The sequence below is a fragment of the Gallinula chloropus genome, assembly GCF_964237585.1.
Source record: "Gallinula chloropus genome assembly, chromosome: 17".
Taxonomy (NCBI): Eukaryota; Metazoa; Chordata; class Aves; order Gruiformes; family Rallidae; genus Gallinula; species Gallinula chloropus.
In genome coordinates, this window is record NC_140102.1 from 14,022,058 (window position 1) to 14,044,492 (window position 22,435).

Sequence of the window (22,435 nt, forward strand, 5' to 3'; positions counted from 1 at the left end):
GCTGCGAGAGCCCGGGGACGTACCCCCACCGTTGGGGATGGTTCCCCACATCCCAAGCTGCCTCTCAAAACACCAGCGTGCTAAAAACAGCTCCTCTCTCTCTCTCTCTCTCACTCCCAGCGCATCTGGAAATAACCCCTGTCTCTCCTCTAGCTCCCGCAGCTAAACTGAGCTGCCGGATGGACCTTCTCCCTCCTTCGGATCTCCTATTAGAGGGCATTGTGGAGAGCTTCTACTACATTCGCTCCCTGCTGAAGGGATGGATATTTTTAAACTGGGGGAAAAAAAAAACCCAACAAAACCCAAACCCTCCCAAAGCCAGAGTCAAAAACCAAAGAACAACAACAGCGACGACAACAAAAAGTAACATTTGTTGGGTTGGGTTTTTGTTTTTGTGGGTTGTTGGTTCCCCCCCCCCTCCAATAATTAAGACTTTCAAAAATAAGAAGGCATGATGCAAATAACACGGCTGCAAAACAACCGTTGCTGCGCTGAATGGAAGGGAAGGAGCTGCTCTTCTGAGCTAATTTATGATAAATACAGGGCAGCTATTTTTCCATCGATATTATTGTGCCACAGCTCTGCTCGTGGCCCGGCTGAGACGTTACGGTGAGGGAAGCGGGGAAGAAAGAGGAGGGAGATGAGGGAAGAGTTGGCAAGGTTTGTTGGCTGTGGGAGCGCTTAGCTCCTTTTGGATGCCCAAAATCCAGGGGAGAAATGCTTGGCTGAGGCCACTGCAGAGAGCCCTGTGCAGTGTGAGGACCTGATGCTGTGGGGTAACCAAACCAATGTGCTCATCGGGTCACTTGTTTCCTTGAGCCTCGGCTGATAAAATAGAGCAGGTGCCTGCCAAGGGCCGGTGGGACCCCGTGGGGGGACAGAGTGGGTGAGACTTTCCAGGCAAGAAGAGGGCTTGGTGCACAGAAAGCAAACCCACAGTGAGTCTTTCAAGATGGACATTGTTCCTCCTGCAGTAAAGCTGCACAACATCCATCAGGTGGGAAACCACCCCTGATGCTGAGCATCACCTGTGGTATCATCCCCTGCATCTTTCCAACATGCTCCCCTGGTGCACACCTAGGGACCTCATACCTACTTAGGAACTAAAACCACCGAGTAAGAAGGACAACACCTTTCTACAGGGATCGCTCCATCTGCACGTGGTTTGAGGACTAATGACTTCATGGTGAGACCTCCCTGCATCCCCCTGGCAGCGGAGATCTCTGTTGCTGGGGGTTCGCTCCCTCCCCCAGGCCCCAGGACCACTGTGGGTGAAGGCATTGGTGAAAACTCAGAGAGACCTGAGGATTAGTGCAACACTTATGGCACACGTGCACACACGTGCAGAGGATGGAGAGGGCACAAGGCAGTGGGGAAGGGCTGGCTTGGAGGGGATGGGCAGCAGAGGACATTGCTGCTGCGGCCCAGGGTGGGATGAAGAAGATGGTGGGGGTGTGTGTCAGTGAGGGAAGAGATGGGGTGTGGAGGAGGCAGAGGGCAAACAGCCATGGGGCATCCTTCTTCATCACCAGGATGAAGTGGTGCTCAGCCACCTCTGCTGAACTCCGCAGCATCACACCCAGGGGACCACAAACCACCCATGCTGCCTGGTGCAGGGGGTAATTAGCACAAACAAGGACTCATCCTGCCCTCACTTGCTCATCCCACTTGGCCTCGGCATCAAAAGCAGGAGGAGGTGACCCTGCTTCACCTCCACTTCACGCAAAGCACCTGAGAGTGAGATGCAGCCACGTGGCACAGCGACAGTCTCCAAAGCATCGGAACAGACCCAGCCAGACCCACCCTCCACCGCTCCACTCGTGGGCTGGATTCAGCCCCCTGCTCCTGCCCACCCCAGATTTTATACAGGGAACAAAAGCCCCTTCATACATGCCCCCATGGTTAAAGCAATGTCTCCTCCTTGCTGCAATTAGGTTTCTAATCTTCATTTGCTTAGGCTAAAGTGGTTCAAACACCGGCAAGGGGGAGTTAGAGGAGCAGCAAACAAACCAGGGCCGGTTAGTTTGCAGCCCCTCGTCATGTCTCCAAATTAAAGCTAACTTAGACTACGATTTAATTACTTGGGATGGTTCCTGTCAAGCAATTCCGCTCGATAAGGGCCTGAAAACACAATTTGCTATCCTCTGTCACTTGACAGCTCATCTAATGGGCCCATCAGAGCCGATGGGGAGAGGGAGATACCGCACACGGCATTCAGATGGCAGTGCCAGCCCCGACACACTGCCCAAAGAACATCTCAGGGTGGTCTGCAGTGGAAGGTGAATATGCAGGGAAATGGCTCTGGGCACAGCAAGACCTCTGTGGCTCACTTGCAAAGGCTGGCAAGGGAGATGCTCTGTACAACCAGAGCCTGTCTGCATCCCCAGCTCCCTGGGAAAGGCAATGGGAGAGGGGAGGGACCCCAAACCCAGCCGCTCCACCTGGCTCCAGAGCGTCCCCAAACCCAGGGGTTGGGCAGCACCTTTGGGAGTGAGGGTGGAAGCCGAGAGCAAAGCAGAGCCGGGGACTGGGAAGGGCTGGCTGATGAGGTGTGTGCTGGGGCCAACGGCTAAATGAACAGGAATGTGGAGATGTGCCCTGCAGAGAGGGAGACCTGGGAGGGGAGAGCGCAAATGGGTATGGCCGGGAGGTAGAGAAGCCACTTGTGAAAGGTCACTGCTGCCCACGAAGGGGCTGCTGAGGTGTGGGGGGAGCAGGACTCCTCCAGCTCCTGCTCTGCAGATGCATTTCCCCGTGGGGGGCAGCTAATAGCAGTGGCACTCCCCGGACCCGGCAGCCTCTGACATTAACCTCACCAATCAGCAATGCTTCCCCCCCCTTTTTTTTTTCATTAAAATTAAAAAAAAAGAGTAATTAAAAAAATTAAACAAACCTACTGAGAACCAAGAAGCAACCCCCCCCCCCCCCCAAACCGAGCATCATGAGCACTGACCATGCTGATTGGGATCAGAGGAGTCCTGGGGTTAAATTGAAGCCGTCTGCCTCGCGGGTTGCCCCTGCTCTGTGGGGAACCAGCCCAAGACCTGACCCCGTGCACACGGAGAGGCGCCCGCTGTCCCCATCCCACTGCAGCTTGGGGTCCCCGGGGGTCCCCGGGGCTCGTCCGCCGGCTCGGCTCCTCCAGCCCTTGCAGAGAGGCTTCACGGGGTGAAACGCTGCAGGGGAAGAGGCTCGTTCCCATCCCGCCGTCGGCCCGCAGCGCCCGCTGCTCCTCCATCGCGCTGGGTTGGGAAGTGGAGAGGAAGAGGAGAACCGCAGGGGGAGGAAGGCACCATCCCTTAACTCCTCCCGTCACAGCCTGGAAGAGAAGGGACACGGCAGGGTCAGCACTGGGCGCTTCATCCCACGGCCCTGTGGGGTTTTTTGCCACCAAGCTGCCCCTGAATGCAGCTGTGCCATGGGATGGCACACACATCCACAGCTCCCCACCATCCCAGATCAGGTTTTCCTGGTGCAGGAATCATCTAGAGGGGAAAGGGCTTGTTGGGTACCACACACCCCCCATATATATACATGTAAGGTCTCCCAGCAGCAGGACCTTTGGGGGTGGGGTGCTTTGCCCCATCCCTTTTGCACAGGGATGGCAGAGACCCCAGGTACCGTGGCTGGCTCATCCCTGTGCACAGCTAGGATCTCTGCAGGGAAGCCAGGACCTAACACAGGGAGAGTGGCTGGAGCTAAATCCCTATGGAAGGAGTCAGCTCAGATGGAAAGCAACGGGGGAGCTGAAGCATCCTCCCTCCCCTCTGCTGGCAACTGAGGGGGGGCTGCCAGGCAGCCAAAGCCAGCAACAGGCAGAGCATGGCTCCATGACTGCAAACACCTTCACAAACCCAAGGAGCAGTTACACAGCCCTATCATAGAATCGTAGAATGGCGTGGGCTGGAAGGGACCCCAAGTATCACAGAGCTCCAACCCCCCTGCCACAGGCAGGGCCACCAACCTCCAGGCCTGGATCCACACTAGGTTGCTCAGGGCCCACAGGCAGAGCCACCAGAGTGCCTGCTCAGAATACAGCTGGGTAATTGACTTCACTCCTGACTAATGAATACATTCTGGGTGACTTGGGGGGCTTTGTGCTGCTCCCAGAAGGATCATCAGCCCCAAGGACATGGGAGATGGCACAGAGGACACCCCAGCAGCACTGGTAACCTTGGGGCTTGCCACGTGAATAAGTCAGCAAGGAGGTTTGGTTATGAGATGCAGGAGGAGAAATCAGCATCTCTAACCCTCAGTGGGGTCCAAGAGGGATGCTTGAAGTGTCCTCACTTCTCTGCCTTAGTTCACCTTTCCCTCATCTCCCCCATCCCAGTTTCCAGCCTCCATGGGTTGGGGATGCACACTGGGAGAAGAAGAAGTCTCCCCACATGCATTCAACATCCACATGGGATAGGCTTTTTGGTCCTATTTATCATAATATGATGAATTCCAGGGAAGAAAATTAATTTCCAAGTGCTGCTTCTGCCCTTTTCCTGCTGTTACCAACCAGCCAGATGCTGAAGCCCTGGCCCAGGAGCCATTTACACTGCAGTTGCTGAAGCAGAGAGATGTGACTAAGCCAAAGCAACACAACAGAGCTGGGCTTGGCCATGAGCTGTCTGCAGGAAGAGAAGAGATCACGTTCCTCTCCTACCACTGGAAGCTCTGCTGGCTGACACAGGGTGCCGGTCTGGGGAGGGGCCCCGGGAAGAGCATCCCACCACATTGGTTAAATCTGGGCAGCAGGAAAAAGCACCTTCCCAGGAGGGAAAGGTGCTCTCACCCTGGTGCCTGTTTCCAAAGGAGATGTTCCCAAAGGATATGAAGCCCTCAAGGTCCCCCTAGACCTACCCTGCATCTCCCCCCAGCATCGCTGGAGTAACAACACCGGGTTCCTCCTTATCATCTCCAACTACTTTCACAGGCTTTTCCACCCCAAGGACAGCCAGCACTGGAGTGACAGCTGGCATGGGCACAGCACTCTGTGACCACCCTTCCTACCCATCCTCGTCCCCCCACTCAGCATCAGTGTACCCATGGCTCACCCCCATGCTCCCCCACTACCAACACCAGCCCTTCAGCGGTGACAGAGGGGTCTTGAGGAGTCTCTGCACAGGGAAGGATGGGCAGGGCCAGAGACTTACTCCGCCGACTTCCAGAAGTGCCCAGGGTGGGAAAGGCGACGGTTACGCTTTGGCAGTTTCTCCAGCATGTCCATGAGCTTGGTGAAGGTGGGTCTCTCCTCTTGCTCGTAGGCCCAGCAGAAGAGGAGGATGTCCTGTACACAAGACAAGTGATTGAGCAAACAGAGCCGGTCCCTCTCCCACCACAGCCCCCATGCCCAATGCTGACCCTGCCAGGACCCCATCTCCACCTCTGCATCCTTGTGTAGGGCTGGGGTGGAGGGGACGTGCAAGCTGGTCCCTCACCAGCTGAGGAGGGAGGAACTCCTTGCTTTTTTGGGGAGAGCAGGACTCCCAAAAGGACCCTCCCCCCAAAGCATGCACCAGTGGGGCACGTTCCCCCTACACACACACACACACACACACACACAAGGCTCCAGCACCTGCCTCACACCACCTACCGAGATCTCCTTGCCCATCCCAATCTGGCTGAGGTTGGGTTTCATCCCTCTTCCCACCTGCCAGATTATTGCCTCTGCTGGCTGTGTCTTGAAGGGCCATTCCCGTGCGTGCAGCTCGTACCAGATGGTGCTGTTGGGAGAGTACAAGGGTTAGGGACAGGAGGGGGCATCACAGGACATCTGGCACCCACATCCACCATCTCTCCCTGCCCCAAAATCATCGACATACAGGAGATGCTTCATCCCAGATCCAAGAGGTGCTCAGTGCTCACCGCAGGGATATTGCCACTCCCATTATCCAGATGGGGAAACTGAGGCTGTTGACAGAGAACAAGCCTGTTGCAGCCCTCAGTTTACACCAAGGAAGAGCATGGCCTGTGGGCTGGAGGTAGATGGGAAGAGGCACAGGCAGAGCCACCAGCCAGCCTGTTACATCAAGTGGGAATCTCCCACCGGGCTGCAATAGCACTTTGCCCTGCTGCCTGCAGAGCAGCTTAATAGATGATGCAGGGGGTAACCACAGGGTCCAGCTGCCGGGCTGGCATTCCGAACTCTGCCACCTGCTCCAGCTGCGCCGGGCAGCGAGCGCCGGGAGGGACGAGCCCCAGCAGTGGCTTTCACTCTGACTTTCCCCTGGTTTTTCATGCAAAAAGCACTCCAAGCCACAAAAAGCCATCCAAGCCATGGCATGAAGCATCCCCGGTGCCCTCACCGGGCAATGGCACACGTGAACCCCCAGCCATCTGCCACTACACCGCTCTTACTGCTCAGCCAAGCCCTCCTTTCTGTGAGGACTCCCAAATCCAAGGGAATATCCCAAAACAAGGGCATACTTGGTATCTCTGGCTGAACTGGTGGCCGCCCCCGCGGTCCTCCGCCCCCGCTCCCGCCTGGAAGTTCTGCATCCTTGTTTTCCGGTACCTGGAGGCTGGATGCCCCCCGACTCCCACAGCGCTGGCCCCGACTTCCAAGGCAAATTCCCCAGAGCTGATTTTCCCTTCAAGGGATGCCATCATGGCCAGTTAAAGCAGCAAGGAACAAGGTTACAATGGCATTAGGGTGGAAAAAATCTGGCGGAGGGTGTCTGGTAAAGGAAGGATCACTCTTGGATAGGGGAGGCTTCCTGGTTTTGGAAACCAGCCCTCCTGGTTTTGGAAAAAATACACATAGTTTGGATGTAAATCTCCAAAAATGTGAATAATATGAGATGCCCATTGGTGCTGAGGCACAGTGGAATGGTGGGGGGGGGACCAGAGAGGGGCAGTTCCCTGTGGGACAGGACAAGATGCTGAGGCAAGAGTGGAGATTTTTGAAGGTGCCTCAATGCACCTGATGCAGTTAAAATCAGATTTCTAGTTGATTTCTTGGGGCTTTATTTTTCACCTTTCCCACTTTCAGAAGCATCCAAAACACTTGGACTGCACTGCCCAGGGTACTGACAGTGCTACAGAGAGCAGTCTGCTGCTCCATCTCCCTCTGCACGAGGAGACCACGTATCTGATATTAATTATTGCCACAATCTCAGGCTCGGGCGAGCACACGCTCCCAGCCCCAGCTCCCCCCCCACTCCACACCACCCTCACACACACATCAATTTAACATTTCTGTCTTCTTTAAAAGGTCTTTTCCTCTTGCTGTCGCTGATCCCCAAATCCCTAGAGGGAAGCAGTGATGGCAATAACCCTCTGGATCATCTCTGAGCCTCCAGGGCTCGGCGGAGGGCAGCAGAAACAAAAAAGACTAAAAAAAAGTAGGAGAAATCTTAATCTTTTCAGGCAGCTCATGCTTTTCATAAGGCCAGAGCTCACACTCAAAAAAAACAACCCCAACCTACAGAAAATCCTAGCTCTAAGTAACCAACTCCCATTTAGTTCAATACAATTCCTTAATTACTTCTCTTTTATTTTGTGTGTGCTAAAGTTATGCCTCGGGGAGGGAAAAAAACCCACCCCAGCCAGACCCTTCCAGCTGTAATTACTGTGGCTCTGATGGAAACATCACCTCTGATAACAGTCCCACGCACACTAATCCCCGCAGCCTTTAAGGTATCTGTGAGAAAATTAATCCTCTGGGTAAAACCCCAAGTCCTACGTCCACCCTGGGAAAGGTTTTTCCAGGCGTGATTGAGCTCCTGCCGTAGGAGAGGCAGATAAAGGCAGGAGCAGTGAGCTGGTTTGCTGAAGGAGGCTCATCGATTCTCGTCTTCTTGGCCTTTCAGCATCTCCCCGTGCCAGCAGCCAGCTGGTGGAGAGAACTGGGGTGTCTGGGGGCTCTCAGAGCAGTTTGTCCAACCCTCTGCATCCCCAGCCAGCATCCTGTGCACCTTCTCAACAGTATGCACCCCAGGAGGATGCAGGGGAGAGGTTGTACCAGGCTGGCATCTCTGGGATGCTCTGAATCCCATTGCCTGGAGCCTCCCTGGTCTATAGGCAGACCAGGAGGATTTGGGGGTTTTGGGGGGGTTAACCCAAAAATTCCCAAAGCAGGAAGGTGCTTTGAGCCCAGCAATGGGAATCCCCACAGGCAGAGTCCCCTCAGCGTTGTGACAAGCACCGTCACCATTCCCTCCCAGCTGCTCAGGGCAGCTCACACCTGGCACAACCGTGCCAGTTCTCAGCAGCCTGCCCACACTCTGCAGGGACTCACCCCAGTGCAAAGACATCCGAGTGCTTGGAGAAGGGCAGCTTGTCCTCCTCGGTGTCCGGGGAGAGCTGGCGGATGATCTCTGGGGCGAGGTGGCACAACCAGCCGTTCTGGATCCGCAGCTTGTTCTCCCGCCTGCCGAAACACAGGAGCCAAAGCCATGGGTACCGCAGGGAGGGGGACATTGCCACCATGCCACCAGCAAGCAACGCCCCCTCCAGCCCTCCTGCTCTCTCCCCAGGTTATTTAAGCCTGGTTTTCCCTACAGCATCCTTACAAAGTCAGGTTTTAACCCTGCTCTGGGAAATGCTGGCACAGCGGCTTCGTGCCTGTCCCTGCCATGCATCAGGGCACAGTTTGGGCACAGCACAGTGGAAAAAGGGGACCTTTGGCTTTGCTGGGCTGGTGATGGGGATGCAGGGTCTGCCGACACCCTCGCTGTGATCACTGCACCAAAACACCTTAAGGGAGCAGGGGGACAAGGGGTGAATCCCACCAGTGATGGCACCTGAGCCAGTGGTTTGAGCGGGAGGATGGACTGAGAACTTCTAAGGGTTCCTCCAACCAAACCCACCCTATAACAACAGCTTGAAAATTAGCAGTTTTGGGGTGTTTGGCCCCAAACAGGCCCACCTTGGTGTCCAAGCATCCCATGCTATCACCTGCTTTGCTATAATCACCTGCCCCATGATATGGAGTGGCTGAACCTCACGGTGACATTGCTGTTAATCCTTGGGTTGCCACCCAGGGATTCCACTTCATCTTTAATCCCCTTCACCAGCCCCTCAGCTGACCTCAGCTGTCTTTACATCCTCAGGGTCCCCCTGCTCGCACAGATACACTAGGCTCCTTTGGCCCACAGTAGAGGATGTTGCTGGTTGCTTCTTTGTCCTTTATATCCTCCAGCAGGTACCTAGAATGCACTGTTGGCATGGAAAAGGTCCCCAGGCAGGGAACTGGGCAGGGACCACTGGTGGTGGTAACACATCAAGGAGCCTGATCATGTTTCTGAGCCCAGACTCAGCAGCGCAGGTACAAGGATGCAGGAGGTAACAAAACCTGTTCCACATCACATTGGGATAGAGAAGGAGGAACCCACCATCTCATCGGAAGGAATTTTTCCATTTGTGCTTGAATACCTTCCTGGGGGTGGCAATCTGCAGGGGTGAGGGATGGCTGTGGGGTTGTTGGGGCCAAAATCCCTGAGCCCAGGTCCCAGTGGACATCACTAAGGCATGGACATCTCCATCCACCCCCAAAGCAGGATGAGGAGCTCCCACTGCAAATGCTGAGTCCTTGGTTGGCTCTTCCCCTGCACAGCTATGTGCACCAACCCGAGATCACCAGTCTGGATCCTCCAGGCCATAAAGCTATTCTCCATCCCCAGGCATCACGCCCAAGTCTGGCAGTGACTTTCCCTAAGGAAGGATGCTGCCAGTCCAGGAAATCACTGATTGAGCCCCTGTGCCCCACCAGAGACCTGACGGCTCCTCTTCACCCTGCTGTGTCAGAGCCACTGCCGCAAACAGTGGCATCGGTGAGGCGTGGAACCCTCTGGTCCCCTAGAGCCCGAGGCAAGAGCACTTCGTCTCAGTGGGGTGGCTTTCAGCTCTCTAGCCAGCTCCTGCTGCCATCCCCCAGCCTTGCACAGCTCTTAATTACAAGCCAGTGTTAAGCAGCGGGGCAATTAGAAAAGTCATGGAGGTTCTTGCTCACTGGTCCTTAATGTCTACAGTCTCCATCTCCAGACCCACCACCCTCAGCAAGGCCAGAACTGCACCTGGGGCTTTTACTTTTGCTCACTCAAGTGCTGTGACATCCCAGGAGCAGCGTTCAGGCTCACCCTGGGATGCTCCAGGAACAGGATTTGGCTCTGCAGCTCCTATGGGAGCCCAGCCCCAACCCTCTGCAAAGCTCACATGCACCCCAGCACGCAGCTACAGGTTTACGAGCTTCCTTGTAGGGCTGAGCTTTGATGTTATCCCAAACATGGTGCAATTACAGCACGTTGAGGTTTCATGACAAAAGTTTGCCTGGCATCACAACTAACGAGGCCGCTTCCAGGAGCAGAAAGCAGCACGACCAGCCGAGCATCTCCCAAACCCACCAGAGGACAGGACAGCTCCGAGGCAAAACCAGGAGCAGAGGAGCTCAAACTCCTCAAAATCACAGAGCAGCCCCACCAAACCCAGCCATGTTTAAATAAAGAAGAAATAAGCCTGATTTCACTAGGATAAGGTGCTGACTTACAAGGTCTCTGCTGAAGGTATTTTATAGTTACAATAGCTGTCTCGTGTTTTAGCAGCACAAGCGTGTCGCAGCACGGATGGACACTGCTAGCTCCTGGTGCCAGATGCTTTCATGAACTGAAGGTGACCCTGCTCTAGGAGGATGAGGAGGACTTTTAAGCCATCTATGTTTTAACCCTTGTGAAAACCATCCAGCTTGTGGTTCTCACTCCCATCCGAGGCAGCATCACCATCCTCGACCTGCAGAAATGTGCTCCCTTCTCTATACCTGCTTGTCCTGAAGCCATGCAAGCCTCCAAGGACCCAAACCTGGGCTTTATTGTTCTTCTCCACCTGAGAAAAACGATAAGCAGCAAACACACCCTCCCTGAGAAGGGAAATCAGACCTGCAGGCATTTGCCGCATCAAAATTCATGGTGACCAGTGAGTGTGGATGCACAAAGCCTACACCAGCAGAAGATGGGGCAGCCACCCCTCAGGGCAGCTCCTTGGGGCAGAAATTTTTCTCCATTTTTCTAGTAAAACACTGCTCCTTTCTGCCCAGCCTTGCATGTCTGACAGTCCTTCCGCTCCTGAGTCCACTCCTGGACCTCACCCTCCAAGTAACACCCCAATCTTGAGCAGAGATGTCCACACATTGGTCCACCCCCTCAAAAACTCCTCTTCCCCAGCATCTCATCTCCCATTTTATCTCCAGAACATCTCTGATGTTCACAGCAAAGGGCCCTGGCAAAATTTGGCCATTTCTGCCATTTACCGCTGCTGGAATGAGCTGCAACCTCATCCTGGCAAGACCTAAGTCCCAAACCCCCCGCCCAGATGCTAAACCAGAACCAAAACCTACTCCTCAGCTGCAGGGAGAGCAGCAGCACTGCTTGATTTCTTGGACTTCCTAAGCTTTTGACTAACTTTGTGCTAAAACCGGGTGATATTTAAACAAGCAGAACAGAAAGGCTGGCTGCCCTGCTCGCGGCGTGGGATGGAGGGAGGTGGCCATCGCCTTTTCCTCTAATCCTTTGACCTCATCACACAGGAACCAGCAGAAAAAACATGCCATTTCCAAGATGCATTTTATCTCCAGAGCATCTTTGCCACAAGGCAATGATCAGCCGTGACAACCTCCCCAGTGACAAAGCCCATCACGTGGGGTGATGGAGACGGGTACCACGCTGCAGGAGGAAACCTGCCCGAGCTGCCGACACCGATAACACCACACTTGGCCCGTGCTGCTTCTAACACAAAGGGATTTGTGTAAAAGTGCTCTCCCCCCAGGAAGTCAGCAATGCTCTTTCTTTTTTTTAGTTTTACAAAAAAAAAAATAAAGAAAAATATGATCTTTGGGTTTTTTTCCCCCTCTTCTGGTTCCTTCCCCACCCCCTCCAGCTTTGTTTATCTTCCTTTCCATGGCTGCTGAAACTCTTTGCCCTGCTGTACCTACACAGCTTGCAAACCTCCCAAAGCACTCGGGGGAAAAAACAAACCCCACCATTTAATAAGGAACATTGACCAAATGGGCTTGGATCCAAACCCAGAGAGACCAAAATAATATCACAGTGCTGTAAATGTCCTGAGCTTGGCTCTCGTTTCCTCTGTGTCTTTCTCCATGCCTTGGCTCAGCCCAGACACCAAGGCCAGATGTCTGCAGCACCCGAATGGTCACCAGAACGTCCGGGGGGACAACCGCGGGGAGGGCACCACTCGACCAGGCTGCTGCTCTGCCCACATTGCTCATCAGCCCAGAGGCAGGAGATGAAGCAGATGCAGAGGGATTATAACAACAATGTTAGGGAGAGACCAAGGAATGAACCAGCTCTGCCAGCCCTGGTCAAACGAAGCCTGAGGAGCATCGCTAGCAGGGCGGTTTGGCCATGGAAATGATGCATCCTGTAGGAAGAGGTTGGGTCCAGGAGACCCCCACCTGGGGCCAGGTCCTACCTCTCTGATCCATGCTGCTGGAGATTCCCATGCAGCATCATGCTCATTACTACAAACCAAAAGTAAGTCTGCCTTTAAACAACAATAACAACAACAACAAAAAGCAAAATCAAATCAAGTTGCAACCTCTGCACCCAAGGAGCAGAGCAGTTTGTCCTCACCATGTGTCACTGAGCCCATGACCCACCTGGCTCTGAAAGCCCCAACCCTGCCCTCACCATCCCTCTGGGGCTTTGCACTACACACCCAATGCCAGCGTTGAGTGCAGAGGTACGTTTCAAGGGAGCAAGACTTGTGGGGCAGAGGGGTTTCTGCAGGATTTACACATCTTGTCCTTTCCTCAAAACTAAGCCTCCTCTAAAGCACGATCCCAGGAGGTGAGGTGGTGAAATCCCCAAGGCAGCCCTGGGACACTCAAAGGCACCCTGTCCTTACATCTACTGAGACTGCAGATCCAGACAGACACTCGCAGAGGGGTTTTTTGAGCTCCCTCCCCGTGTTCCCAGCTCAAAGGGGAGCTCTAGGGCATGGGGAGGAACACCAGTATTCCCACCATACCACGTCCTACCTGCCTGCTTGGAGAACTCCCGAGATGCTGAAGAGCCCGAAGTCTGTGATCACCACCTTCCCGTTGTCGTAGAAAACGTTTTTTGACTTGAGGTCCTTGTGAAGGATCCCCTTGGCGTGCAGGTAGCCCATTCCCTAGGAGGGAAGAGAGAGAGAGAGAGAGAAAAATACCCCAAAGTTGAAAAAAAAACCCAGCACAAAGAGGATAATGCCAGGGCAGGGACAGCTCCCCAACCCCCCATGGATGGGGTGAGCCTGGCTGCAGGGATCCCCGTGCCACAGCAGCACATCCGCACCACCGAGATACAACCGGGCAACAGCCAAAGCCCACACATCCCTAAATGTCCCCACAGAACGGGACAGATGCCCAGGGGGCTTGGGACAGGCATCGGGGTGGTGCTCACGGAGGGCGATGGGATCACGCTGTGGCTGTCTCGGCTGCAACAGTGCCCACTCATCTTCCTGATTAATTGGTTACGCGAGGAAAATTAGCGGCAAAGCAAAGCGGCACGTCGCCTCCCTGAAATCCTCTGCTGAGAAATTGATGATGATGATGTTTTCGCCTTCGCTGTGTTTCGGGGCTGGGAGCAGAAGGGGTAATAAGTCAAAGCTCTCCATCGCCGCTCTCGCTTACCCTGGCTGAGCCATTAGTGCTTCCTAAGCGCTCACCGACAAACAAGCGCCTCGCAGGAGTCCTGCCTTCACTCTTTTCCCCTAAGAAAAGTTACTCAGTGGTTAATTAAAATTATTGCTAATGATGCAAAAAGAAGGAAAAAAAAAAAAAGGCCATGGGTGGGAAATCCAAACTCCCCTGCACGAGGCTTGTTTAGCACTGGCAAATCAAGCAGCCTGCCGACAGCTCTGTGGGGCAGGCGTTCAGCTCAATGGGATAACCAGCCCAGGGAAGAGAACGGGGAGGGTATAAAAGCCATTTATCCTGTTTTCAGTAGGGCTTCTGATGCTGTCTCACTTTTCATTCTCGTAAGCAGAGCAGGGGAAACTCAGTCTAGAGGAAGCTACTGCAGAACAGATGCCAACCGGGCCAGCAAACTGGTGCTGAAGAGGGACTGTGGGTTGTCTGTCACTGCCATGGGGGGATTTATCAATGGGATCTCCACAGGGCCACATCCTCAGTCTGATCTTTTCACATCTCGTCATTATCCACACAGGCTGGGGAGCCAGGATATCTGTTAATTTGCAGCCAATACCATAGCTGGGAGGCACGATCCAAATTCAGAAAGGGTCTGGAAAAAATTGAGGAAAGCAACCTGGAAACCCCACAAACCCTCAGATGCAAACACCTGGGGTGTTGGAAGGAAATCCTGAAGGTACCAAGGACTCACCAGTAGCACAGACCTGTGGGGCTCTGCTCTAGCAGTGGGAAAGGGACAACGTGATGCTGGGGATAGCAAAGACCCCAACCCAGCGAGTCACTGGGGTTTAACTGCACACCCCTTGGTGGTCAAATCCTGAGGAGCTGCTGGTAAGGGATTCTGGAGGAAGGGATGGATTTGGGGCTGCAGCTGGCCCCGAGATGCCAGAGCTGCAGTGGGATGCCAGGACCACTCCAGGCACCGGGATTAATTATGGGTCTCTGGGTCCCAGCACATGAAATAATGATGAGGTTTAAAATTCTGCTTGAAAATGTCACTGTCACCTTCACGAAGTGCCGGGGTTGTGCAAGGAACAGCATTTCAATGCCGTGAGCCCGCTCCTCTAGCAAGGTGCAGTGCAGAGCCCTGAGCACCCACGGGCCAGGATGAGACCCAGCACCATGGGGATGCTCTGCAACCCCCCTCCCATTGGCCAGGACTGGTGGGAGCTGGGAACAGGCAGGAAAGACTTCAGACCCATGCTCCACACAGCACGGGTGGGAACGCACGTCCCGCATGATCATCCAGCGCAGCCAAGCCTTTGCCGAAGGTATTTCTCCAGGAGCTCTCAGCAAACCCAAACCTCTTGCCTCGCCCCGTGGGGCATCGTGCAGATCCCACTGCAAATTCCATCCCTGACGCCTTCCCCCCTGGGATGATCTGTGAGAAAACACTCTCAGCCCCGCGATGCCTTCATTTTCCGGCCGCCCGGCGTGTGTGAAAAGCCAGCTCCCTCTGCCGGCTTCCCTTCTGAAAGAAGTTAACTGTTGCCTCCGGAAGACCACGGTGTAGCAGAACCCTTGCACCAGCTAACCCAGTAACTGGCACATCTCTCCTGTCGCGCATGGGACCCCAAGGATAAAGCTGAATAACTGCCACAGCCCGGTAGCGAAGCCGAAGCCTCTGCTGTGGTCCTGCTGCCAGCTCCTCTGGTGATGCTGCCCCAAGACCAACCCAACAAGGGCTGTCAGGGTTTCCCTTCACTTCTCCTCACCAGTCCCCTCTAAGTCCACCAAAACATCCATAACAGAATCACAGGATCTCCTGGGTTGGAAGAGACCCTTAAGATCATCGAGTCCAACCACAGCCTGACCCTGCCTAGACCACCTCTTGATCATGTCCTTAAGCACTTCATCCACAGGCCTTTATAAATCCCTCCAGGGGTGGTGACTCCACCACCTCCCTGGGCAGCCTATTCTGCTGATGGTGGACATGGAGAGGTTGGACAGCAGAGAAACTGTTCCTTCTGGGGCAATGGGCCATGTGTCCGGGGCACAGCATCAGGGTGACTGAGTGATGGACCTCTCCTGTGAGCTGGAGCTGTTGTCTTAAAATCCCTCTGGTGTGGAGGCAGAGCCTGGGCTCAGCAACCATGCTGCAGAGCTTTGCCTTTGGACCTCCACTAATTCCTACAGGGACCCAGGTTGGACCCAAAACCCCTCTGCCCTGCAGCAGGATCACCCAGCCCCGTACTCCCGAGAACGAGGGGATGCAGGGAAGCTGGCTTGCTGCTGGGGCTACAGCTGGGTCTACATGAGTTCATGTGGATTTGCTTCAGCAGATCTCATGGGTGATGTTCCTCATGGAGATGCTTTAATGTCACAGATCCAGCAATGCTTCTCCAGTGCTGGGAATGCCTCACAACACCACAAAGAGATTGAGGTTTCCAAGCCATTCCTAACACATCTGCAGCTGCAGAGAACAGTGGTGTCTCAGCCTAGTCTTCTAAACCCCAATCCACCCGCAGCCCACACAGAGAAAGGGGCTGAACCAAGCCTCTGCCTCCCGCTGTGAACATCTGGGCAGCGAAGAACCCTGAGCACAAGAGCAGTGGTAGATAGGGGAGAAAACGTGAGACAAACCTACGTGATGCTTGAGATGTTTGCTCAGTGGGGAAAATTCATCTTTAAAAAGCAGAAAATGCAGATAAAAAAATAGAAATTAAGCAAAGAGGCCCTTGGCTGCCTCAAACAACCCAACCTGTGAGCCAGAGCTTGAAAGAAGTTGTCACCACCCATCTCAGAGACTACCACAGCCCTGCACAGGGTCGATAGCATCACCTAAGAGATCCAGGACCACCTTGGGTGCAGCACTGCTCAGTGCTGCAGGACACACCAAAGACTTGCTCATCTCCTGTGACTTCCCTTCATGGCCCCAGCACGGGGCTCAGCCACCTCACTGCTCCAAGGCACCTTTTGCAACATCCACACAGTCTCAGCAAGGTGGTCAAGCTGACGCCCAACGTACCCCAGAGATGTTGAGGGCACCTAAGGAATTTACTTTAAAAGCAGGATGCACTTTGCTACATCTGGGTGCAAACTAACACAAAATAGACAGTCCAATAAGACACAGCATAAGCATGGCAGGGGAATGGCAGCATTCAGGATACACTGCAGATTATACTCTGGTTTATAACCTGGATTTGAATATTTAAGGGGCTTAAGATCAGCCAGAAAAACTCCTTTTTTTTTTTTCCTTTTTTTTTTTCCTTCTTTTCCCTGTAGAAATACATTGAATGTGAGCTCAGCCCTAGGTGATTTGGGCTTCCCAGGGGCCCGAGGTGATGGCTGACCTTGAGAGAGGCACAAGGTCAAATGCTTTTGGTTCCACTTGGTGTTAAATAGCTTTGGAATCACAGTAAAATGCTGCTCTGGCAGACATCTCGACCCTTCTTGGGAAGATGACACTGAATGGGGAGCTTTGATGGCTCAGGACCCAACTTCCCAGCCACTTGACCCTACCACACAAGGATCCTCCCTGGCATCTACTTATACAGCACGTCTGAAGCATTGAAGACACACTTTGAGTCATCTCCATGGGGGAAAAAAAAAAGACAGATGTTTTTCAGAGCTGGAAAACACACGTGTGCTCTGCCCTGTGGCACGCACAGCCCCCCACCACGATCACCACAGCACCAACTCCTCCAGGCACCTTGGCTGCGGCGATGCTTTTATTCCAGAGACATGGAAACCTTGGACCAACTGAAAATTAAAGTTATTTGTTCACCTCAAGAGCAGAGGGATCTCCAATCAGCAACACACAGCAGCAGCAGCAAATGTCAGACTTAAACATCTGCACTGGAAGGGGGAAGAGGAGCTACAGGCTCACCCCAGGGGAAGACTTGATGCTACCCCAGTTCCCCTCAAAGTGCTGAGGGACCTGGATTTTAAAGTCAAGAGGTGCTATCCCACCCAACCTCCTTGACTTCTTCATTCCCACTGCCTGGAGTAGCTCAGACAGGCTCTCGGATGGATCTGGACCTTCATCAGTGTCAAGCTGCCCCCACACCGTACCATACCATACCATGTCATACCATGTCATATCATACCATACCATGTCATACCATGTCATATCATACCCTATCATGTCATTCCATGTCATACCACGCCATACCTTCACAATTTCTTGAGCTATCTGCCTCGTCTTGTTGACATCCAGGACGATCTTGGCATCTCTCACCACCGAGTAGAGAGTCCGTCCTTTACACAGGCTGAAGGAACAGGAGAATAAAGATGAACACAGATAAAACCACAGTTTATAAACCCCCCGCCGAGAAACATCCCCAAATTCTAACGGCAGCGGCTGCGACAGGGGACTATAAATAACCCTAAAAGCTCTGGCTGCATCTCAAGGCAGATTGAAGATTCAGCACAGAAACCAGGGGTTCTCCCCAGTTTAGCACTGGGAGGGAGCTCACGCTGCTGGTCCCAGCACCGTGGTGCTGAGCCCCGTAAGGGGTAACCGGGGCTGGTTCCCCACCTCATCCCCATGTCCCCACGTCCCTGCCATGAGGAAACCACCTGGTCCTCTCGCATCAGACTTGTTGTGCAAAGCCGGCCGCGGCTCCCGCCTCTTCCCTCGGTGCATACAATGCTCACAGATGTAATGTGAGTCAAAAGAGGAAAGACAGGGAAGGGGAGGGGGGAGAAAAAAACCCCAAACCCCAACACACTGTACAATGTCCTCCAATTTTCCTTCTTGTACCAATTACAGTAAAATCTATTTACAGAGCCTTAATTACCAAAGGCAGCTGGAGGGGGAGGGGGGGGATATAAACCAATTAAAAATATATTGACATTTGAATATCATAATGGAGTACGTGGGTGGATGCTGCCTCGACTCCCGCCCACAAAAAAGGGCTTTTTTGCTTTTCTATATCCACCCACGCTTATTATGGGCAACTTTAGAAAGATGAGACTGGATACCTGTGCCCAGCAAATAAATCGACCGACACGCATCTCGTTAGAGGCTTCGGCAGCCACAGGCGTTAATTTGTTCCTGTTCTAGTTAGCAAATGAAAAGTTACAGGTGCTAATTCCTCTGCTCGCCCCACTGCTGCATCCTTGCAGGGCTCCATCACTTTCCCCTTCCCCCAGGTCCTCCAGCCCCAGGGATGCCAGCATGGACTGGTCTGGATTTGTCCCCTGGGAGACAACAGGTTTGGGATGGAAATAACCAGCCTGTACTAAACCCTGCTACAAGGGTTGGTGGAGCATCCCACCGGGCCAGCATGGGTTTGCCCGGGTACTGCAGTGCTTGGACAGGGAGAGGGTCCGGTTCAGACCTCCAGCATGGATGAGAGGGAAGGGGGATGCCAAGGGAGCGATGCTCAGTGCAGCCTCCCAGAGAGGCAAGCAGCCCAGCCCCCCCAGAGATACCCACCCCCCCAGTTCACTTTGCGAATCCATAGAAACTGGGAACAAAATGCTGTGAATCCAGTGGAAATGGGAACAAAATGTTGCCATAAAGTCCCATGTTTATGTTTTACTCCGAGGCTGGTGCAGAGGAGTACCACGAGCCCCAGGAGGCTGCACCAGGTTTTCCTTGGGGACATCAAAAATGACAGCAGTGCCCACAAACCGCAGGGCAGACATGGTTCCCCCATCACTACCACATGTCCCCATGCTGAGGCCATCACCCAGATGCAAATAAGGTCCCTGTGAGGGCTTAAAATGGGATCCGGACCACAAGGGAAGCTGAGCAATTGGCAGCCTTTGGGGGGATCAAACTGATTGGGATTGGGACAGGCTTGCTTGCTTCTTCCGAAGGTCACAGACACAAAGGACCCTCCAACTCCCAAGCCAAAAGCTCCACATGCCTCCATGGGCAGAGAGTACAATTTTCAGGTCCAGCAGCGAAGCAGGGACGGGACTGGCCTGGTATCATACAGGGTTTGGAAAGGCAACAGCATCCTTCAGAGCACCTCACCGTAGGGTGTGTTGGAAATCACCTCACTGGATGCCAGGGAGTTTTGGGCACCTTTGTGCCCACACAACTACCTCCTCACTGATGCTTTCCCCAGGGCACACAAGCCAGATCGTGAACCTGAGGCACCAGCAATTACAGGCACCATCTTCCCCTGATGACATCGGCCGCTTCCCATCATCTGCAGCGGTTCGGCTGCACCCATGGAGAAACACAAATGCACTGGAGGATTAGGGTCCAAGCCCTCAAACCACTGCTTGGAAATACGTGATAAAGGTGACCCTTGGGCTTCTATAACTGGAATTAAAGGGTGCAAATTAATGACAGAGCACCTCTTCCATAGGAAGCCTTTTCTCACTAATTTGTTAAATAAACCAGTAAGGATTTAAGCCCTGCGATGCAACAGGCTTTCAGCCTCCTCCTGTGACTGACCCACACGTGATGGGGTTCCCCTGGCCCTCCCCACTCCCCAACAAATGCTTCTTTTCCCCCAGAGAAAAAACACTCCTGAAAGCTGCTTGCAGCCTGCGTTAGCCACCAGCCGACACCACCAATGCAATGGATAGATTAGTGCTGGGAGAGGAGCTGATTTCAGCCCTGAAGTGAGTTAAGATCAGCCGTTTTCCTGGAAAACGGTCATTTAGAGAGAGAAAAAGATCCTCACGCTGCTGCCTATCTGAAGTGCTGAGATAACCCCAGGAGTGGAGCTCACAGCCCTTCGCTCGTGAGATTCCCATCTCTCCACTTCATTTACGGAGGGACCGCATTAACGGAGGCAGCAGATGCACCCGGCGCAAGCAGAGCAGCCACAGAGTGCTACCTGCTTGGTGGTGAAGTACTGTGGGCATGGGGACATGCCACCATCACCCCTCAGACCCTGGGAGAGGTGGCAAGGCAGCCCATCCCAGGTGCTGCTCTCCTCCCCTCGCCGAATAACTCCCCCGCACGGATTCAACTAGCGAGCGCCACGCCAGTGTTTGTTAGAGTTTCCTTGCTGGATAAGGAGCCGCCGATGCGGAGATAAAGCCCAGTTGATACCTATTATGTGGCACCTGAGCTCATTCAACCGCCACCTGCACAACCTTTTCACGGCAGAGCTCAACAATTTTGCTGCCGCGCGTTCCTCGGCTGCCGTCAATCGCTTCCCTATTGGGGCAGGAGCGGCGGGCACAAAGCGCGGCTCCCGGGGCGCGCACATCATCCTCTGCCTTTCCTCTTTGAGAGGACTGCGCCGAACCGCGGCACCGAGGTACCCAACCGGCTGCGAGCGAGCGACGCCGCGGATCACAAGGCTGGAGGCTGCCTACGCTTGACACCAGAAACAAAAAGCAGATGATTTCTGTCTTCAGACGGATCGCGGCTTATTCACCGCTGAAGTACGTATTCATAAACAAATACGCATCATCTTCTCCTCCTGAACCTCTCCATCCCACCCATCAGCGGAGTGAAGAGGTTGATGACATGTGCACCGGTGCCCTACAGGTGACCGACCCCCAGCCAGGGCTGATGGGTGGCAGGGATGACCCGAACGGGCAGCGCGAGGGGATGCAGAGGTCCACCCCAAGGTCCCCAGCGCCCAGGAGCACACTTCAACCCACAGCACAGCCTCCCCCTCCTCCTCAAACCAGCTCCCCTTCGCGAGTCCCGGCCCCGTGGCCCCATCCCACTGCAGATGCAACTCTCTATTCAAAATGAGTTTGTGAAGTGTTCAGCCAAGCAAGCCAAATCCCAAATTGCTTTATAAACACTCTGCATTTCGCCAGCGTGGGCTGAAGACATCAGCAACGGGAGCAAAGCCAAAGCGACTTGCAGAGGAACAATTTGAGAGGGATGAGTGAGGAAGAGCTGGAGCCTCTCGGTATTTTTTTTTTGCCATTTGATAGGAAAACAGCCTCATCCATCTCCCACCCATTGGGCTGTGTGTCGTCCCCCCCCTTGCAATATTGATGGTCATCACCTCTACTCACTAACAGCCATCACCTCCACAGGGCTGAAGACCCAAGTCTGGCTCCTGCTCGGGAGCAGGAATAAATCCAGAGCCGATGGCCTGGCGATGCCGGTACCTACCAGTGTTTTTCTTCTTCCCTCTGCCCAACCATCCACATAAATGCCCATTAAATTAAATAGGATCATTTGAACACCCCAAAGTGATAAATGCCAGACCCTGGGAAGCTCATTACTTGCTGAGTATATTGATTTATGGGGAACCAGCTCAGATACCATGGTGATAGCCGGCACCATGCACCCAGGGGAGACATGCAAGGAGAGAGAGTGGGAATTAATAATAAGCACTTTAATATAAAAATACCTCTGCTAGCAGGTTACATCTGTGCTCGAGGAAAGGCAGAGCAAGTGGGGGGTGGGGGTGGGGGGAGGCTGCCCAGATGTTTCCACATTCAGTTTTACTGACAGTTTTTTGTAGTATTTCACAGAAAAAGAAGGAATCTTTGGGGAATATTAAGAAACACACAGCCAGAGCAACCAGAGCCACCAAACTGGGACTTACTGGGTTTCCTCTGAGCAGGACAAGCTGCAGCAGGGAGGGGAGGAAGGAGCACTGTGCCTGCCTGCACGTGCCTCAGTCATTTGGGAAGTTTTCGAGCTGTTTCCATATTTTGGCTGGATTTTTCTCTTTTTACAGGCATCTGGCAACTGTGCAACAAAACAGCCACAACTGTGTTTCACGCCATGGGACATTAAACAAGGCTGGGAGGCTAGCAGAGGGAGAGGCTTGGGTTAATTTTTATCCCCGGGCTTTGTTTTACCTCCAAATCAATAAGAAATATCGCGCCCCTTGACGCACACTCTGCCCGCGGCGATGCCAGGGTGAGCCAAGCACAGCTCCCAGCTCCCGGCTCCCCCAGCCTTCCGCATGGGAA

At 53.7% G+C, this 22,435-nt stretch overlaps 1 protein-coding gene across 1 annotated transcript in view; it reads right to left on the bottom strand.

Moving 5' to 3' along the window:
• Window positions 1-5,140: 5,140 nt before the first annotated feature.
• Window positions 5,141-22,435, bottom strand: part of KSR2 (kinase suppressor of ras 2) — a gene marked incomplete at both ends in the record, with an annotated part of 78,928 nt that continues 61,633 nt past the window's right edge. The window contains 5 exons of the mRNA XM_084271905.1: window positions 5,141-5,278; window positions 5,585-5,714; window positions 8,231-8,362; window positions 12,980-13,113; window positions 17,745-17,841. Coding sequence (XP_084128031.1) covers window positions 5,141-5,278; window positions 5,585-5,714; window positions 8,231-8,362; window positions 12,980-13,113; window positions 17,745-17,841 — 631 coding nt within the window. The remainder of the gene's footprint in view (window positions 5,279-5,584; window positions 5,715-8,230; window positions 8,363-12,979; window positions 13,114-17,744; window positions 17,842-22,435) is intronic.